The following is a 17,773-nucleotide window of genomic DNA, read 5'->3' as shown; positions in this document are numbered from 1 at the left end:
ATGTAGCTCCAGTTCCCATCCATTTAAACCCTCCCGAAGAGCTCTAGCAAACCTCCCGCCCAGGATATTGGTGCCCCTCCAGTTCAGGTGCAACCCGTCCTTCCTGTACAGGTCCCACCTTCCCCAGAAGGTATCCCAAAGATTCACAAACCTGAAGCCCTCCCTCCTACACCAGCTCTGTAGCCACGTGTTCAGTTGCACTCTCTATCTGTTTCTAGCCTCACTAGCCCATGGCACCGGTAGTAATCCTGAGATTACTACTCTACCCATCCTGGCTTTCAGCTTCCATCATAACTCCCTATAATCACTTTTCAGGTCCTCATCCCGCTTCCTAGCTATGTTATTAGTACCGATGTGTACCACGACTTCTGACTGCTCTCCCTCCCCTTTAAGAATCCTGAAGACTCGATCTGAGACATCCCTGACTCTGGCACCCGAAAGGCAACATATCATCAGGGAGGCTCGCTCGGTACCACAGAATCTCCTGTCTGTTCCCCTAACCATTGAATCTCCTATCACTATCACTCTCCTATTCTCCCCCCTTCCCTTCTAAGCCACAGGGCCAGGCTCAGTGCCAGAGACCTGGCCGCTTTGGCTTTCCCCTGGTAGGTCGTCCCCCCCCAAAAGTATCCAAAACGGTATACTTATTATTGAGGGGAATGGCCACAGGGGATCCCTGGACTGTCTGCCTATTCCCTTTCCCCCTCCTGACAGTCAGCCAGCTACCTTTTTCCTGTACCTTATAACTCCTCTCTATCACCCCCTCAGCGTCCCGAATGATCCGGAGTTCATCCAGCTCCAGCTCCAGTTCCCTAACACGGTTTTTGAGGAGCTGGAGTTGGGTGCACTTCTCGCAGGTGAAGTCAGAAGGGACACCAGCAGTGACCCTTACCTCCCACACCCTACAAGAGGAGCACGCAACTGCCCTAGCTTCCATTCCCTCTACTCTAGATTTCCAGAAGAATAAAGAAGAAAACACCTTACCTTACCAACCCTCCACACAGTCTTGTTTTTTTGGTTAGAGGAGGAGGATGGGTGGGAGACACTACACGTGCAGTGTTTCGGGTTTAGCCAATGCCCGAATATATTAGTTCATTTCCCGGCTCGCGCTCTCACCACTCCCGACGCTGAAAGCAAGAAGGCTGCTGATTCACGAGGTAATTTTTTATAAAGGAAAGCCATTGTAAAGAATTAGCCATTGACCTAATTCAAAATGACCTCATTTGCAGTCAGGAATGTTCAGAAGTCCTGAGGAGGTGAGAAGCATGTTATGAAAATTGGATATGGTCCGGGCACAAAATAAAAGGAGTCACTAGTGCTGTCCGTGACACCACACATCTGTTCTCCAGTTCAAACAAGCCAACCACATATAAGGTGGATCCTCGAAACAGCGAGGTATGATTTAACGTCTTTTGCCCATATTCAATTAGGTTTCCTTCTTTAATGAACAAGACTTAGTTAAGATGAGGTTAGCTTGCACGACACCATCCACAGTGGCAGAATAATTTCCATATTGACACCAGATACGATGTTAAAAACCTCAAGGAGGAAGGTAGGTAAGAGTAATTATTTCAGGTGCTGGATGTTTTAATTCTGTTCCTGGTGTGGGTTTGCTCCTGGTGTGAGTCAGATCCTGATGTGTTTCTGAACCTGGACCATGTCTGTTCCTGGTTTGGGTCTATTCTCAGTGTGTGTTATTTAGCTGGGAGTGTGCTCCAGATACAAATGTTTTCCTGGTGTTTTATGGTCCAGCAGGGAATGTGTTCCAGTTGTATTCAGTTTCAAGTGTGTGCATTCCAACTCTGGAAGTGTTCTATTCTAGGTGCATTCCAGATGTGGGTCTGCTTAGAGTGCATTCTCTTTGAGGCCTGCGAGTGTGTGGTCTTGCTATGGGTGTGTTTCAGGTGCAGTTAGGTTTTGGGCATCTACCTTCATGTGGTTTCACTGGTGGGGGAACTGTTTCATGTGTTCACCTAGTTCCAGTGCCTTCAGTTTCAGATATAGATTCTTCTTCCAGGTTTGGATCTGTGTGGATCTGTAACTCAGCAGTTCCATTTCCTCTGAGAACTTTATCCTAGGGTGGAGGTAGCTATTACGAGGGGGCATAGTTTTAAAGTGAGTGGACGTAGATATAGGGGAGACGTCAGAGATAGGTTCTTTACTCAGAGAGTGGTAGGGGCGTAGAATGCATTGCCAGAGAGGGTAGTGAAGTTGGCCTCATTAGGGGCATTTAAGCGGCTATTAGATAGGCATATGGATGATAGTATAAGGCAGGGGTGGAGGTTAGATAGTCCTTAGGTTTAGGGTAAAAGTTTGGCACAAAATCGTGGGCCGAAGGGCCTGTACTGTTCTATGTTCTAATTAGTTCCAGGTACAAACGTGTTCCACATGCAGGTCTGCTGTGCATCTCTTCCAGGAGTGGCTCTGTTTGGGACTTCTCCAGTTTTGGAACTTTACAGGACTGTTACTGTTTCATATTCAGGTCTGTGCAGATTCCGTTGTTGGTCTGTTCCACCTTTTGGCAGATTCCAATTGTGGGTCTTTTCTGTTTTAGTTTTGGATTTGTCATGGTGTGGGTATGATACAGTTCTGGATCTGTCCAGCAGTGGGTGTGTCCCCGGTATGAACCTTTTCCCTGTGTGAATTGTTCTAGATGTGTTCCTGTTCCTTGTGCAGCTAGATTCCAGGTATGGATTTGGTCAGGTGCAGTGGGTGTATTCATGGCCTATATCCCCATGGCGCAGTATTAGTTCCAGCTTTTTTTTTGGAGTGGGGGGGGTGGTCGGCAGGGTGGTTACGCTTGTGTTTTTCAAAGCGGTGTGGGGTTTGATTCCAGTTAGGAACTATATTTTCTCCAGTGAGAGGGTGGAGTTTATTTCAGATATGGGCGGGACCTCCAGGTGTATTGGTACCTGTTCCGGCGGACTCTCTTCATTCAGTCCTGGAGCTGCTGTGCGAGCGCTGATGGATTTTAAACGACATTTTGCTGAACATTGTTCCGCGATGAACCCGCCACGCCACTTGTCCGCCTTTCTGTTTTTGTGGATCTGCCTTGGAGCAGGTGAGAGCTTTAAATGTGCTGCTGGCGACAGGGGTTAGGGAGACTGTGATGTGGGTTGGCGTGTGCCTGGGAAAGCCTCACACGTTAGGGGAGGTTTGCGCTTTTCCAAATAGTACATTACCTGTCGGTGGGAAGTTGATCCTAGAATTAGCCAAAGTATGGAAGCAGTAATTGACTTTAGGCAGCGGGACCAGAACAACATGGGGAAGTGTGCATCCAGCAAAGCAGAGTTGATCTGGGAATGAGATAAAGGGCGGTTTACAAAAGTTCTGAATCTTTAGATGCTGCTGGAATTGCCTCTTCTGAATTTACTGTGGACAAAGCCATGTCTCTTCGACCTCTGAGTGGTTTGAAAGTAAAGTGGGAGGGTGTGAGCGGAAATGTTTAACCGGTAAATAATCGAGCACAGTGAAAACTGGCGGCTGGGCTTGGTGGTTGGAAAATAAAAGGGTTTATTGTGTGAACAATCCGTGTGATGAATGGCTGTTTTGGAGAAAGGTAAGGGTTTTCCGAACGATTTGTATTCAGCCCTGGCCCCTGGGGGTAATTGCCCCCCTTTTGTTTTGAGGTGTGACGTGGTGTTAACGAGGCTGTTTCTCTGGAAAAGTGCCTTGAGTGATCGGAGAATCCCCACCGCCCACCTGAGAGCCCTCTATAAATGGTTGGTGATTTATGATATTGTTCCTATGCTTTGAGGACTCACGCCTGCTTTGCGAAGCTGCTGTTTCTACAAAGAACAATAAAACCCAGAGCTGAGGGCCACCTTCTGGTGACATGACTGCAACCTTTTCCAAAATCATCACACAAAGACATCACAATAAACACAAACTGCTGGTGAAACTCAACACGTCTGGCAGCTTCTATGAAGAGAAAAAAAAAACAAGTTTAACGTTTCATAAGAGTCCGGTATAATTCCCCTTCAGAACTGAACCAATTCGAAACCGTGCTGAACTCCGTTACTCCCTCCACAGAAACTGCTGGGTTTCTCCAGAATTGTCTGCTTTTCTTACTTCACTCTAACCACGTCTCAGTGTTGCCACACATTGAGGGAAACACTGAGCCGTTAGTGTGGAAAATTGATCTATTAGCGCGGGAAGATATTCCTCAAGGGTGGCTAATATGAATAAATTTTCCTGATGATTTAGATCATCAACCACGAGGTAACTTGCGCCAGAATCCGTCAATGAAAAGCACAGTGACAGTTTTACACTATCAGACGTCGCCGAGCGTGGGGACAAAAACACAGCTGGGGGTGGGGGGTGGAAATGGTTGATGTTGGCAGTTATAATAGAGCTTGTTCCAGGGGATGAATATTCCATGTCTTCGAGGCAGCGCTGCTTTGCATTTCATTGTGTGGGGCACCTGCTCTACTAAAAATGTTTTACCAAGGGGCAAGTCCAGAGGAGGCTGTGCTGTAAAGAATCAACATTTATAGCTCTGCACAGAGCAGTGAATACCAGTTAAGCTGGTAACTGTGCTCTAAACAGTCTCCGAGTACTTGAAAACGCAGCGACTGATTTTATTTTTCCCGACGCAGTCTGCATTTGTGTTAAATTTCACGGTTTCCTTATTCTCCTTTACCTTGTTACCTGAAAACTGTGTGTAATAACATTGCTACATGGCACCAGGCCACCTCCGAAATCTGATCTAAACCCTCACTTGGACATAAACAAACATTTGTTAATGGGTTGTTTCACTATGGGCCGAGCATGATCCTGTCCGATGCATTCTGCAGGGACAATTAATAGTGTTCGGCAGTGAAAACCGAAGGACATGCGAGACTGAACTTTTTAAAAAATCATAGAATTAGAATCAGCGCATTTTACAGTAGAGGAGGCCGTTCAGTCCATCGTGTCTGTACGGGCTCTTAAAGGAGCTACCCAGCTGGTCCCACTCGCTAGTCTATTTTGATAGCCCTCTAAATTCATCACTTTAAAATATGTATCGCGATCTCTTTTGAAACCTCCCGTGGAATCCTCTCCCTGGCAGTTCATTACAAATCGTATTAACTCCCCGAGTAAAGATGTTTGTCCTCCCCTCACCCCTAGCTCTCTTGCTGACAAAATCGCGACCCCTAGTTACTGACATACAATCTAATGGAATATCCATCTTTACCCTGTCAAAATCGTTCCTAGTTTTGAATACCTCTGAATTTTGTTTTTAATTCAAGGGACATGGACATCGCTGGCTGGCCAGCATTTCATTGCCCATCTCTAATTGCCCTTGAGAAGGTAGTGGTAAGCTGCCTTCTTGAATTTTTCATTCATTGCCCAAAGGGCTGTTAAGATTAAACCGCATTGTTGTGGGTCTAGAGTCATATGTCGACTTCTTCCCTTAGTGAACCAAATGGACCCTCCACCTTATTATCAGATTTTCTTTGAAATTAAAATTTTACCATCCACCATGGTGGAATTCAAACCCATCTACCGGATTAATAGTCCAGCGATAAGACCAGTAGGTTATCGCCTCCCAATCTGTGCACACTGCCCAACACAAGACCCGTGAGCAAATTGGGGACCGTATTTCAGCTCAGTGCCACACTTGATTGCTGGAGATGTGATGTAGCTACCTGTGTTTTATAGGTAGATAGCAAGAACTGCAGATGCTGGAGTCAGAGTCAACACAGTGTGGAGCTGGAGGAGCACAGCAGGTCAGGCAGCATCGGAGGAGCAGGAAGAGTCCTAATGACGGGTCCCGACTCGAAACGTCGACTTTCCGACACCTCTGATGCTGCCTGACCTGCTGTGTTCCCCCAGCTCCACACTGTATTGACCGTGTTTTATAGGTAGACAGCTGTGATTTCCATGTCCTTCTTGAATGCTGCACAGTTCCACCGCTACCACCCACCCCCCGGGGGGAGGGGGACTGTCTGTTCTTTCCTGTCTGGTAGTTTAGACAAACCATTGTTCTGCCATTCTCACATTCTGATCATTTAATCTGAACTATCAACATCCTTTTCACCCCAGCACTCTAAACCCCTCACTGCATAAAGGCTGCCCCCTCCACACTTTACCAGCTCTGATGAAGAGTCATCGAGGCTGGAACCATTAGCTTGCTGTCTCTCTATGGGTGCTGCATGACTTGCTGTGATCTCCAGCATTTTGTTTTTGCTTCAGTCATGTATCAGAGGGAAGGAAGGTGAGGAAAGAAGGCATATTCATTTCATTGCTTGTGAATGCTGATTGTGATTGGGTGTTTGGTTAATTTATAGTCAGGTTTCCCAATTACTTGTGGGAAGAGAAGCTGACCGTCCGTGACGCCTCCTGTAACTTTTACAACAATGCACCCTATCTCAGACTATCTCAGACTTTGGGCTGGAGGGAGACGGGACAATGGTGACTGAAACTGCGCTCTCCCCAGGGACTTAGAAGAAATGTTCTGGTATAATTTGTAGAATTCTGGAATCATTTTTAACGTCAACTTGCATAAATGTAGTAACTAACATCCCAAGGCGCTTCGCAGGAGCAACTACCAAACACAATCTGATACAGAGCTACGTAAGGAAACATAACTGCATTCAACCAGGTTCTGGCCTGACACAGCTGGGTTTTCAGAGATGTCTTTGGAGGGAGGCAGAGAGAAACTTACGAACTGAATTCCAGAGCTTAGGGCTTGGGCAACGGAAATAACAGGGAACAGTGACTGCCATGACTCAATTACAAAGGTAAAGCTGACACTTCCACCGCACCGAGGTCGTCCCAAAGAGCTTGCGGCCAGCGATGACCGTAAAGTGCCCTAGTGCCCTTGCTGTTTGCTTATACAAATGTGGCAAATCTGTGCGCATCAGGAAAAACACAAGCAGTAATGAAATTTTGCAGTTGGGGAGCATGATGATGGTTAACTCAAACTATCCCATGTTCAGATATAGCAAGGAGACCCATGTGTGCATTCAGTACTGCATTCCTCCCCACTAAAGATCAGCGACTTGTAAAAGAAGGGTCAGTGTCACTTTGTTAGCAATTAGAGGTGGTTCATCTGCTCAAAAAAGTTGCCTCTCTATTTTGTTTTACATTTAAACCAGGATGGAAGTGCTGAAGAGACCAGGTTTTCACGATTGACTGGAATGATAATGTCCATCCAATGTGATTAAATGACATGGGTTCTCAGCAATAACCTTGAGTCAGCAGATCACAGCGACAACACGGGCCAACTTTATTTAATAGTTTTCACGTCCCCTAACCAGCTCCCAGCTCTGGTCAATCATTAACCAGGGCAGCTCTCTACCTCCACACCACACCACTACCAACCCACATTGCCCCTCCCCCCACGAAGTGTGCAGTCGTTTTTCTGGTTAAAAGTCCCAGTTTCTCTCCGCCGTTAATGACAACAGCTGAGTTTCTGCAGTGAGCTATGTCTTGTGGCTTAGGTCAAACCTGCTAATGTTTTCCAGCATCACTCGCCGAGCACCATCGTTTCGATGACCCAGCGCACTCAGTGCAAAAAAAAACTGCATCCAGTTCCCGTAAACTGACCTTTAAAATATATATTTTAATCTGAGTTCGTTAGTATTGCAATGTGTGTGTGGTTTTTTTTGTTCTTCCTTAGCAGTCATTTGCAGCTAACTTTGAAAGGTTGTAAAAACAGAAAAAAAAATTGTCGATGTTGCAAATCAGAAACAAAAACAAATTGCTGGAAAAGCTCAGCAGGTCTGGTAGTATCTGTGGAGAGAAATCAGTTAACATTTCGGGTCAGGTGACCCTTCTTCTGAGGAACGGTTGATGTCGGCCAGTCTGGCAACCCTTAATACTTGCAGTATTGCGACACGTAGTTATGGTCCTTGGCTCGCTTTGCCGAATACAATGAAACCTCAACAGGGCTGTGATTCTGAATATAGCTGGTTGTGGATAGATTTTCGCCAGTCTGGGCAGGTTAGAGCTCCGCGCAGTGTGGTTTATTCCAGTCGTTTCTTCTTCCGAATGGAAATTCTTCTCCGCCTCCTGCCGAACTCAATTAAAACGCAAGAATTGGCAGTGGATCATCTGGGCTGGGGCTCAGCAAAGTTTGAATGTATGTGAGGGAGGGAAGACAGTCCTGAGAGCCAAGGACTGAGTGAGAGAACCTGGTTGTAATAAACTTAATAACATGGACTGCAGGCTTTGGACTGGAGTGAACTAGGTCAAAACCCACCCTACACCAGGTTATAGTCCAACAGGTTTATTTTGAAAAAAACTTTTGAAATCTCACTCCTTCAGGTGTTAGTGAGAGAGATGGCATCAGACACGGAATTTATAAGCAAAAGATCAAAAGGTCATAGAAGTGGTGCAAATGTATTGAACAAACCTAAGATGGCTGTTTAATCTTTAATCAGTTAGAAAGGAGATGCAGGTTTCGATTGATTAATACGCAAATCCCAAAATTTCTTTCAAGTCACTGCCCCGAGATAACTAAGGGAAACTAAAAGTCCATATCAAATATTAGAAGTATTAGAATGTACAAAGGTGGATATCCAAGAATCCTGCAAAAGACTAAGGAAGAATTGTAGGGGCTGTGGCTGATATATTTGCATCATTGTTAGCCACGGGTGAAGTCCCGGAAGAGCGGAGGTAGCAAATGTTGTGCCCTTATTCAAGAAGGGCTGCAAGGAAAAACTTGGAAATTATAGACCAGTAAACTTAATATTTGCCGGAGAGGATAGTGGAGTCGGCCTCATTCGGGGCATTTAAGCTGCTATTAGATAGGCATATGGATGATAGTATAAGGTAGGGTTGGAGGTTAGATAGACCTTAGGTTTAGGGTAAAAGTTCGGCAACATCTTGGGCAGAAGGGCCTGTACTGTGCTGTACTGTTCTGTGTTCTATTTGTGGTAGGTAAGTTAGTTGAGAAGATTCTGAGGGATAAGAATTTGCATTTGGAAAGACAGGGTTTGATTAGGAGTAGTCAGCATGGCTTAGTGTGTGGGAGATCATGCGTCACATTTGTTGGAGTTCCTTGATGAAATGACCAGGAAGGTTGATGAGGGCAGGTCAGTAGACATAGTCTATATGGATTTCAGTAATGCCTTTGATAAGGTTCCATATGATAAGCTGCTCTGGAAGGTTAGATTGCATGGAATCCAGGGACAGCTGGCAAATTGGATACACATTTGGCTTGATGGTCGTAAGCAGAGGGTAATACTGGAAGGATGCTTGTCTGACTGGAGGCCTGTGACTAGTGGCCTCAGGGGTCGGTGCTGGGCCCATTGCTGTTTGTATCTATAGCGATGATTTGGATGAGAACGTACAAGGCATGATTAGTAAGTTTGTGGATGAAACTAAAATAGGTGGTATAGTGGATAGTGAGGAAGGTTATCAGAAATTGCAGCAGGATCTTGATCAGCTGGGGAAGTGGGCTGAGAAATGGCAAATGGAGTTGAATATAGGTAAGTGTGAGGTGTTGCATTTTGGAAAGTCAAATCAAGGTAAGAATTTCATGGTGAATGGTAGAGCCTTAAGGAGCGTAGTGGGCGAGAGGGACCTTGGAGTTCAGGTGCACAGTTCTCTGAAAGTGGAGTCACAGGTAGACATGGCAGTGAAGAAGGTTTTTGGCACACTGGCCTTCATCAGTCAGGGTATTGCGTATAGAAGTTGGGAAGTTATGATGCAGTTGTACATGATGTTGGTGAGGCCGCACTTGGAGTATTGCGTTCAGTTTTGGTCACCTTGCTATAGGAAGGATGTTATTAAACTGGAAAGAGTGCAGAAGAAATTTACAAGGACGTTGCCTGGACTCAAGGGACTGACTTAGAGGGAGGTGTTGGACAAGCTAGGACATTTTTCTTTAGAGCGTAGGACACTGAGGGGGGTTCTAATAGAAGTATATAAGATCATGAGAGGCATGGATAAGGTGAATGCACTCAGACGTTTTCCCAGGGTTGGGGAATCAAGGACGAGAGGGCATCAGTTTAAGGTAAGAGGGGAAAGAATACGTGGGAACCTGAGGGGCAACTTTTTTTTACACAGAGGATGGTATGCATATGGAATGAGCTGACAGTGGAAGTGGTTAAAGTGGGTACATTAACAACATTTAAAAGGCATTTGGACAAATACATGACTAGGAAAGGTTTAGAAGGATATGGGCCAAGTGCAGGGAAATGGTCTTAGTGTGGATGGACATTTTGGTTAGCAAGGACCAGTTTGAGCCAAAGGGCCTGTCTCCATGCTGTAGGAATGTTGACTGTCTTAACAGTGTGTACAAGAGGTGACGTCTCTGGTCAGACAATGCATTTGAAGTGTGAGGCCATATTTAGAATCAGCCTGTGTTTTAACTTGGAGTCAGACGATGATGATGAGCACCTCACCAAGATCTTCCCTATGCCTCCACTTCTCACCTTCAAACAACTACCAAACCTTAAACTGGCCATTGTTTGCAGCAAACTACCCAGCCTTCAGGACAACATCAACCACAACACCATACAACTGCCATGGCAATCTCTGCAAGACATGTCAGATCATTGACATGAATGGGAACACCACCCACCACATGCACAGCAAATACTCATGTGACTCGGCCAAAGTTGTCTATCTCATACGCTGCAGGCAAGGTTCACTGAGGCATGGTATATTGGCGAAAACATGCAGACAATACGAAAACAGATGAATGGACACCACGCAACAATCACCAGACAGGGACGTTCCCTCCTACTGGGGGAACACTTGAGCGTTCAAGGACATTAGGCCTCGGATCTCTGGGTAAAAGTCCTCCAAGACTGACTTCAGGATACATAACAATGCAGAGCAGAGGCTGATAGCCAAGATTGGTACCCAGGAGTAAAACCTCAACTGGGATCTTGGGTTCATGTTACACTTTTGGGCGACACGTGGCTCAGTGGTTAGCACTGCTGCCTCACAGCGCCAGGGACCCAGGTTCGATTCCACCCTCAGGCGACTGTTTGTGTGGAGTTTGCACATTCTCCCTGTGTCTGCGTGGGTTTCCTCCGGGTGCTCCGGTTTCCTCCCACAGTCCAAAGATCTGCAGACTAGGTGGATTGGCCATGCTAAATTGCCGGTAGTGTTCAGCGATGTGTAGATTAGGTGGGTTATAGGGGGATGGGTCTGAGTGGGATTCACTAAGGTTCAGTGTGGACTTGTTGGATTGAAGGGCCTGTTTCCACACTGTAGGGATTCTATGAAATACAGGTCACCCCACCACACTATACACTCTCCCTCTCACACACACGCATGCATACACACATACTCTCTCACACAAACACACTCACGCACACACACACTCTCTCTCAAGCACGCACATACACACACACACACACACTCTCTCTCCCTCACACACATGCACACAAACACTCTCTCACAAGCGTGCACATATAAATCAATGGGGTGAATGTGCATTTGCAAATTTGTAATTGCAGATACGTTCTATTTTGTTCAAAAAGCACACAATTCATACTTTGGAAATAAAACCAGTCTGACTCCCCAGTTAAAACACAGATTCTAAACAAGGCTTCACATCTAAAATGCATTGTCTGACCTGAGATGTCACCTCTGGTATACTAGTAAAACCTTTAGTTACCTTGCGGTAGTCTCTTGAAAAAAGCTCTGGGATTTGCAATATCAATCAATCGAAATCTGCACCACCTTTCTAACTGATTAAAGAATTCAACACTAGGTTATAGTCCAACAGATTTATTTGAAAACGCAAGCTTTCTGAGCTCAGCTCCTTCCTCAGGTAGCTAAGCTCCAAAAGCTTGCATTTTCAAATAAACCTGTTGGACTACAACTTGGGGTTGTGTGATTTTTGACCTTGTCCACCCAAGTCCACCAGCATCTCCACATCATGATTAAAGAATTAACAGCCATCTTAGGTTTGTTCAATACATTCGTATCAGTTCTATGACCCTTTGATCTTTTGCTTATAAATTCTGTGTCTGATGCCACCTCTCTCACTAATACGTGAAGAAGGGGCGAGAGTCCAAAAGCTTGTGCTTTCAAATAAACCTGTTGGTCTATAACCTGGTGTCATGTATTAAACTTAGCTTGTAATTCTTCCTTATTTATTTTAACCTCACCTTTTATTTATTTTCAAAATGTAAATGAGATGATGTCATTGGCAATTATTTTGCATCCAAGCAACAGACTAATTGTAATCTTATTGTAAGAGTTGAAAGGGTGAAAATAACTAGAAAATCAGGTGATGTGATCAGGTGTGAGAGCTTCAGAGGCTGTGAAATGCAATGCCCTCTGCATAGCTCTTGTAAATGTCTTCTTTTAATATGACTCCATTCTTGATATTCAGTGGTTCTCATCAGGCTTTCTCCTACACACACACATGACGTCACAGCCAATCCCTACATTTAATCTCCATTTATGCATGAGAAGGATGGTCATAAAATGTAACTGGTGTACTTAATCCAGTTTCTGCCAGGACATGTGTTACTTCTGCTTTAAATCAATACTGCTATGTGCACATTGAGACATTGTTCTTGGGTATTTTGGGTCCTCATATACACTGTTCCTAAGGCAGCTTGTTCCTATCAATAAAGTGGGTTCTTTGACTCCCTAGGTATTGTAGTATTTCTTTATTTTCATCTGTAAATAATAGGTTGGGGGTTAGTTAGCTCAGTTGGCTGGATGGCTGGTTTGCAATGCAGCCTAACATCAACAGTGCAGATTCAATTCCTGCACCAGCTACCACAAAGGACTGTCCTCAACCTCTCCTCTTGCCTGAGGCGTAGTGACCCCCAAGTTAAACTACCACAAGTCATCTCTCTCTATTGAGAGACAGCCTTATGACCTGGTAGGGTATGGTGGCTTTAATTTTTACCTCACGTAGTAGGTTATCATACACAGCTCTCTAGTGTTATGTTTACGACCTCTGCTGTCAAATGCCGATTCTAGACTGGTGTGTTCTCTCTTACTGATGTCAGAGTCATGGCATCAGTTACATTAGTAAGATTTACATGAATCTACACATTGCAGGAACTCATTGCTTCAAAAAAATCCAAGTGTTCACAATGGGTATCAAATTCCTTGTTATAAGTTATGCAGCTACCTTGGTAAATTCCTAATTTCTTTCTTTTGAAAGTTACTTCTCCTTACAATCCACAGTTCTTAGTGACATAAAAATATAAAGACATGGTTCTTACAATTTCTACTTCCTTAAATAATCTTTGTAATCATTGACATCACAATCAACTTTGTTAGTTATCGCTGTTATCACCATCATCATCATTTCTCCCCATTCCCTCAAAGTCCAATCTCAATGGTTGCAATGGTTTGGATGTCCCAGCCAGTGCAGGAAATGAACCCATGCTGTCACTCTACCCACAATCTATCCAGCCATCTGAGCTAACTGACTCCTGATACACAATCAGGTGCAGTGTAGGTGTAGTATCAGCTGTCCCACATCCTAAGTTAGTCATCTGCAGTCTCACTTCTTGCCTCAAGTAAGATCAATAGCATCCTGTTCTTCCTGAATGTCCCTTCAGGTGTTTTAGAGTCATACAGCATGAAAACAGACCCTTCGGTTCAACTGACCAGATATTCTAAGTTAATCTAGTACCATTTGCCAGCATTTGGCCCATATCCCCCTGGACCCTTCCTGTTCTTGCAGCCATACAGATGCCTTCTCCACCATGTCCGCTAGCACCTCATTTCATACACGCACAACCCTCTGTGTGAAAAAACTGCCCCTTAGGTCCCTTTTAAATCTTTCTCCTCTCAACTTAAACCTATGCCTTCTAGTTTTGGACTCCCCTTCTCTGGGGAAAAAGACTTTAGCTATTCACCCTATCCATGCCCCTCGTGATTTTATACACTTCTATAAGGTTACCCCTCAGTCTCTGACGTTCCAGGGAAAATAGCCTCAGCCTATTTAACCTCTCCCTACAGCTCAAATCCTCCAACCCCTTGTAACATCCTTGTAAATGTTTTCTGCATCCTTTCATGTTTAACAACATTGTTCCTATTGTAGGAGGGAAGGCAAGGAGTGCCACTCATTGGCCAGGATTTGAACTGAGGCCTCCCACATGGCTGACAAGAATTCTACCACTGAACCACAGTTGGTTGCTCTGTTTACCTGATGACTATTGTTTCTGAGTTCCTCTTTCTGCCCTGGTTTTAAGGTTGACAAGAGTTTTTACCCATTGTCCAGAGGTGTGCCACCTCTGTTGTTTTTGGTTTGGCTTTTCTTGAGTTGTTTTTTAACCTTCTCGTGATCTTGAGAGGTTATGTTTGGCCTAAGGTTGTGTTCAAAAACATTTTTGACCTCCCCATTAACAGTTCAGCTGGCGAGTACCCATTATTCAACATTGTTGTGCTAATACTGCATAGAGCTAATTCCCAAACTGGATTTTTATGCATCATCAACTTCACAGTCTTGACTCTTTTCTGACTTTCCATTTGACTGCAGATGGAGTTAAGAACTTGTCACCTGGTTGACACCTGTTCCAAAGTGAACTTCCTGAAATCTTCATTCATGAATCGAGATCTATTGTCCCATACTAATTATCCCAGGAAACTGTTTATCACAAAGATCCCTTTCAGTGCTGTAAAGTCTACTATGGTTGAATGAAGTCTTGCCACTTCAGTTCATCTTGGATAATGGCTGGCTTCTAAATACATCTTCCCTCTAAAATTGAACAAATCCATTTTTAGCATATGTCATTGCCTTTCCAGAAAAACAGATACAATTATTGACTCTGTAGACACTTGGTTGAGTATGGCTTATTTTTGGTATCACAAAATGCAATCCTGTATGTCTTTGGAAATGTTTGGCCATCATACTAATTGCTGCACTATTGCTCATCAGTTCACAATACATTGATGTCGCCTGTGGATTTTCTGTAGGAATTCTCTCACATTGACTTTGGTATAACCATTTTTTAAAATTCTTTCAGCACTTAGTCTGCTGGACTATATTCCAACCACCATTGCAGATAGAGTTGTCTGACCTTTGTGCATCTTTTTATCAGATTTTTTGAGCAGTATGAATTTGAGTTTTGTTCAGTTACCGGTAAAGGTATTGTTGTAGAATAACATGATTCTTCTTCTTCTCCAAGTTCTTTTTCTGCTCAATCCACTGCTTCCCAAAGAGTTTACCTACCATTACTTGCAGCTAGTCTGGAGCACAAACTGTATCATTGTCACATTTTGTCAGCCGCAAAGCCTGAATCTTTGTATGCAGAGGCATTTTTGAGATTTATTTTGATCCTGATAATGTTGCCAAGGCAGCATAGTCCATCTTGACCTAGAATTTCAGTCCCAACCTTTCACACCTCCACTCAACTGCAAGTGTTTCCTTCTGTAAGGTTGCACCCTTCTTTTCAGTCACTATCAAAGCTTTTGACCTAAAGTAGATTGGATTTTGTGTTCTGTCAATTTGCACTGATAAGCACTGCTCCTAGTCCTCTGGATGAGGTAGCCACCGCTATGATCGCAAATAAGCTTCGAATTGTGCTAAATATGCTGAAACATTGTGGTGTTTTTACAATTATAGCTCCTCACTTGGAGCTATCAAAATCAAGCATGGACTAGAAGATCTGAGTTCAAATCCTACATGTCTGGACACGTTATAACATGTTTCAGCAGGCTAATTAAAAATAATTATTTTTCAATTAATTTCCTTTAACTTCAGAGGGTTAATTTGAGCCTTCAGAGACCAACTAGTCCCCTACCCAAAAGAAGATAGCCAATCAAGTGGTTGCCGTCTTCCTGATAGTCTAAAATACGTTGTGTTTTAGCTAGATTGCAATTTTTCTGGATACTGTAAATGTTGAGCAAATCTCTTCAACCAAATATTCCCCTACCAAAGGGGAAAGGAATTGGGTTAATTTAGCATTTGATACAGAAGACAGATGAGACAATTTAAATTTAAACACAAATTTAATATTATAATAAATCATACAATTTTGACTTTTATATAAATAGTATAAAAGCAAAACTAAATATTATCCTGAAAAGAAAGATAACTAGTTCTTACTTCTACAAGAGAATCTAAACATCAACTTTTAGTTGGTACAAAATTAAATTTTAAAAGAAGACAGAGATATCCACTAAATATCAAAGTAATATTACCTTCAACTCCTAAAGTGAGAGCCAATAGGTTCAGAATGTGTCTGAAGTGGTGACCAATACTAATGTCTCTCCCCTAATGAATCTCATCTTTTAAATTATATTAATGATGAACATTTTAATGTGTGGAAGATGGTCATTTGGTCAATAACAGACTATCCCTAATTATTACCCTATATTAAGTGGTAGGGCATCCCTCTTATAATAAAATTGCCTGTTCAATATCCCAGAAATATTTTCTTGAATTTATTCTTGAAAAAATTGGGCTGGGTAATACTTATGTTAGTCAATAACAAGTAAAACAAATTTTTAACATATATGCCTTTCTCAGGTCAATAACAAAACCTCAGACAACATTTGAATGAATTAGGTAAAGAAAGAACTTCAATGATGAAATGAGTGAACCTCTACAATTATGCTCATTAAATGTAACACTGAGAATTATGGCATTGCAGTGTTGTCCCTTTGTACCCCCTGCATGTGCTGTAAGAAAGGTGGACCCTGTGAAGAGATGGAGAGTGAGAAACAGCATGTGTTACCCTCAAACATGATGATTAGCTGTGTCAACATTGAAATAAGTGACCAGCTCAATTGGTTCTAGTATTTAAGGGAAGCATTTTGACAGGCAATTACCTACTTTCTCTACTTGTGCATTAGATCTTTAGGATAAGTGGAATTTGCAGATGAGCCTCAACTTAATGTCTCATCTGACGAAGAGCGTCTTTGATATGGTACTTTCTCAATACCTTACTGACCCGTCAGTCTAGACAAGTCACTGGAGTTCACTGTCTGCTACCTTCTTGAAGGCTGGCTACGATCTCAAATGGTACTCAGGCAAGTCTAGACTGTTGGTACCAGCGTGCTACTTGACAGTGTAGGATGTCAGACTTGACTGCTATAATAGGTTTTACAACAAAACAAGTTGTAGGGTGTTAGGGTGGGAGTTAATGCAACAGTCAAGTGGCAGAGCAGCTTTCACTTGAGGACTAGTTGACCTACACAAATCAGAAATCACTCTTTTTTACTTTCCCTTGCACACAGGTCACTTAGGATTGTCTTTGTTTTTTCTCTTGCAGAAGTAAGTATGACACAAGGGAAGACTGAAACGGTTCCATCATCCATTTCAAGCAGTGCTTCTTCCAGTACATCCTCTCCTCTATTCAATACGACACAGTTGCCGTCCATGTCGACAAACAAAATCACATCTGCTCAGCCAACAATCACAAATAATCCATTTAGCCCATCGGTGAACAGTACGTCCAGCCCATCGGTGAACAGCATGTCCAGCCCATCGGTAAACAGCATGTCCAGTCCATCGGTGAACAGTACATCCAGCCCATTGGTGAACAGCATGTCCAGCCCATCGGTGAACAGCGCGTCCAGCCCATCGGTGAACAGCATGTCCAGCCCATCGGTAAACAGCATGTCCAGCCCATCGGTGAACAGTACATCCAGCCCATCGGTGAACAGTACATCCAGCCCATCGGTGAACAGTACATCCAGCCCATCGGTGAACAGCATGTCCAGCCCATCGGTGAACAGCATGTCCAGCCCATCGGTAAACAGCATGTCCAGTCCATCGGTGAACAGCACGTCCAGTCCATCGGTGAACAGTACGTCCAGCCCATTGGTGAACAGTACGTCCAGCCCATTGGTGAACAGCGCGTCCAGCCCATCGGTGAACAGTACGTCCAGCCCATCGGTGAACAGT

At 43.8% G+C, this 17,773-nt stretch overlaps 1 protein-coding gene across 1 annotated transcript in view; it reads left to right on the top strand.

Moving 5' to 3' along the window:
- Positions 1-2,951: 2,951 nt before the first annotated feature.
- Positions 2,952-17,773, top strand: part of LOC109921724 (putative GPI-anchored protein pfl2) — a 33,973-nt gene continuing 19,151 nt past the window's right edge. Inside the window, exons 1-2 of the mRNA XM_020521764.2 lie at positions 2,952-3,061; positions 17,139-17,707. Of these exons, the coding sequence (XP_020377353.2) occupies positions 2,965-3,061; positions 17,139-17,707 (666 nt within the window). The 5' untranslated portion in view covers positions 2,952-2,964. The remainder of the gene's footprint in view (positions 3,062-17,138; positions 17,708-17,773) is intronic.

Source organism: Rhincodon typus, chromosome 46 (genome assembly GCF_021869965.1).
Source record: "Rhincodon typus isolate 14 chromosome 46, sRhiTyp1.1, whole genome shotgun sequence".
NCBI classification, from domain to species: domain Eukaryota; kingdom Metazoa; phylum Chordata; class Chondrichthyes; order Orectolobiformes; family Rhincodontidae; genus Rhincodon; species Rhincodon typus.
Note: the sequence above shows the minus strand (reverse complement) of the source record. Positions and strands in the feature narration are given on the sequence as shown.